Below are 2,795 nucleotides of genomic sequence, written 5' to 3' on the forward strand. Positions count from 1 at the left end.
GTGGGTAAGGGACGCACACGGCTACGCATGTGACTTGAGTAGGATGTGTATGAGTTGTGTACATGTACCTTTAAAAAAAGATGGAAAAGAATGGATAAAATGTAAAAATTTGTCCCGCCGCAGCGCTCGGCTTACACAGTACAGGGCACGGCGTTGATGACGTACTAGCTTAGCGTAATACTCGCTCCTCCTTTGTTTTGAAAGTAGAGCGCCGCTGACGTGATCCAGGTCGAAAAGGCGCAAAGACGTGGAAAACGGAGCTGCGACACCATTTGCGTTGGCTCTCTAGCTCTGCAACTTGCACTGATCATCCGATAATCATTCGGCATGGCATCTATCCGTGCAGTGCAGTTGATTATATAGTATCATCGCATCTTCAATTCGTACCACGGTTGAATAATTCAGCTTAAGCAAGTCGAAACCAAGTGATTGCAGAACCAACCATATATAATATAACGACGAGAAACAGAACAACCGCAAATCTTGAGAATTACACAAGGCAATCAGTCGAATTAGCAACATCATTTCTTATTCTTCTTCTTCTCTCACATGAATTTCTCGCTCGCTCTTATTTGGATCCCGACTCACACTGGGTTCATCGATGCCACGCCGGCTGCCGCCTTCCGGAGCCGAGAATTCTAGTATTCGTCGTCGTCGTACCCTCCGCCTCCGTAGGAATCTTCCTCCACCCTATCGGCGACGCGGTCCTCAAACTTGTTCTCCAGGTAGCTTGCCCCTCCGGCCAGCGCCAGCCCGCCCACCACTCCCGCTGCCGCACCCACCGCCAGCCCCGTCCCCATCCCCATCTTCCCACTCTTCTTAGATGCCGCGCCCGCCGCCGGTGCAGCTGCCCCGTACTCTGCCACTACGGGAGCAGGAGCAGCGCCGTACGCCGGCTGAGGCGGGGCGCCTCCTCCGTAGGCGTAGCCGGCGCCCGCAGCAGCAGCAGGGTACCCGACAGGCGGCGGGGTCGCGTAGTAGGCGTCGCGTGTTCCGCCAGTGGCGGGGTTGCCGTAGGGCGCCGGGTACGGGTTGGGTTCGTAGTACCGCGCGGCCTCCCGCACGGCGACGCGGACGTCCAGCCGTCCCTGCGGGCGCCCCGAGGGCCGCTTGAGGCGGAGCGTGCGCGAGGCTTTGCCCCCGAGGCCGGCGTCGTCGAGGACGTCGCGGAGCGGGAGGCGCGCGGATCCCACGAGCGGCTTGACCCCTTCGGCGGCGTTGGCGTGGACGACGTCGATGTAGAGCACGGCGTCCTCGAGGCGGGTGGTGGAGGGCGGGAGCGGGACGACGAGCTTCTCGTCCCAGGCGGGGTTCTCGGCGTTGTCGATGTCGACGCGGGTGGAGACCTTGGGTCCGTCGTCAACCCAGACGACGGCGTACGGCTTCAGGTCGCCGTTGCGCCAGTTGACGTTCTTGAGGTCGCGCGCCGAACCCACCGTCACCTCCACCTCATAGCGGGAGCCCATCCTCCTAGCTTCTAGATGCTTCTGGACCCTTGGCTAAGTGGCGGCGAGTGCCTTGCTCTGCTCACTCCTCTGCTCTGTTGTTGGCAAGGGAGGTATAAATAGGGGATGGAGAGCTGGGGCGGGGTCCACATGTCGGCGAGAGTGATCAGTGGTGGCGGCGCCTTGGGATGGACGGTGCATAGCCTGGCGACGGTTACTACTAAAAATGAATTGAAGGCTTGACTGGCTGGTCCTCCTCTCACTGGTTCATCGGTTTCTTCTTCCTGGCGCCGTTGCCCTTTGAATGCACTGGCGTCAGCTTCTTCCTCCTCCTCCTAATACTAAGAATAATCTGTTTTCTTAGGGGTTAAGAATTCTAAAAACTAAGAATAATCTGTTTTCTTAGGGGTTAAGAACTCTAAAACTACAACTCTCCATTGTGTTAGGTTTATTGTTGACTTTTTTGCCATCTCACATGTAACTGACGAAGGCATTGGTGGCAGCGATTATTCATTGCGTTCATGTTTCCCGTGAAAGCAACCTATTAGTTTCGTTTTCGGTGCTGCCACTGCCTCAAAAGAGATGCTCCTACAGTACTGGATGGATGATGCTGCGGCCGGCATCACACGCTTTGAACGCGTCTGCACCCAACACAAACCAGTCCGTCCACCCTTGGATGGATCGAATTGCATTTGCACCTCCCACTAGTGCTACCTCGCCCAAATCTCGCTTGCTTCTCTCTTTTTTTTTCTGTTGTCATCTCGACAAATTTTCATCTGGTACAGTACAGACGTGCAGGACTATCTGAAGCAAATTGTGCCTCAGTTGATTGGGCCTCAAATTTAGCAAAATTTATCATTTAAAAGATCTGGTAATAATCCAGCAAAATCATAAGACTTCTTAGAGCATGTTTGTTTCAGCTTCAGATTGTGGCTTTCGACTTTTACAATTCGCAGCTCAAACAAACAGATAGCTTTTGGTTATAGCTTTTTAAAATCTGCTGGTTGAATTGTGGGAATATGAGAAGCTGATTTTTCTCAGCTTTTGATAAATTGTGAAAGTTTATTTTACTATCTAAAAGCTTTTCACAATCCAGTTTTTTACAATTCAGTTTTTCACAATCTAGTTCTTATAAATTGTTTTTTAAAATCTCCAACTGAAACAGACAGACGTTTAATACACTACAATATCCTCAAACCCTGCTAGAGTGTGCTAGAACCTACCGACGCCGGAAAGGGCCATACCATACCAGAATTGTCAAGCAGGTTTCAGACGTTTCCCAGGCAGAGGGACCCATCCTGCCTGGTTGGTCTAACACTGCACTGGTCAACAATGCTAGGTAGTATTTGC

The 2,795-nt window shown here is 52.4% G+C and overlaps 1 protein-coding gene across 1 annotated transcript; it reads right to left on the minus strand.

The window, feature by feature from the left end:
* Window positions 1-429: 429 nt before the first annotated feature.
* On the minus strand, window positions 430-1,755 carry LOC133899765 (protein SRC2-like). Its single transcript, XM_062340826.1, has one exon. The coding sequence runs from the start codon at window positions 1,464-1,466 to the stop codon at window positions 639-641; it is 828 nt and encodes a 275-aa protein (XP_062196810.1). The 5' UTR covers window positions 1,467-1,755; the 3' UTR covers window positions 430-638.
* Between the last annotated feature and the right edge of the window lie 1,040 nt (window positions 1,756-2,795).

Source organism: Phragmites australis, chromosome 18 (genome assembly GCF_958298935.1).
Source record: "Phragmites australis chromosome 18, lpPhrAust1.1, whole genome shotgun sequence".
NCBI lineage: Eukaryota > Viridiplantae > Streptophyta > Magnoliopsida > Poales > Poaceae > Phragmites > Phragmites australis.

Excerpts from the sequence above, each read along its gene's own strand:
- LOC133899765 (XM_062340826.1), bottom strand. The coding sequence starts at position 1,466 with ATGGGCTCCCGCTATGAGGTGGAGGTGACGGTGGGTTCGGCGCGCGAC.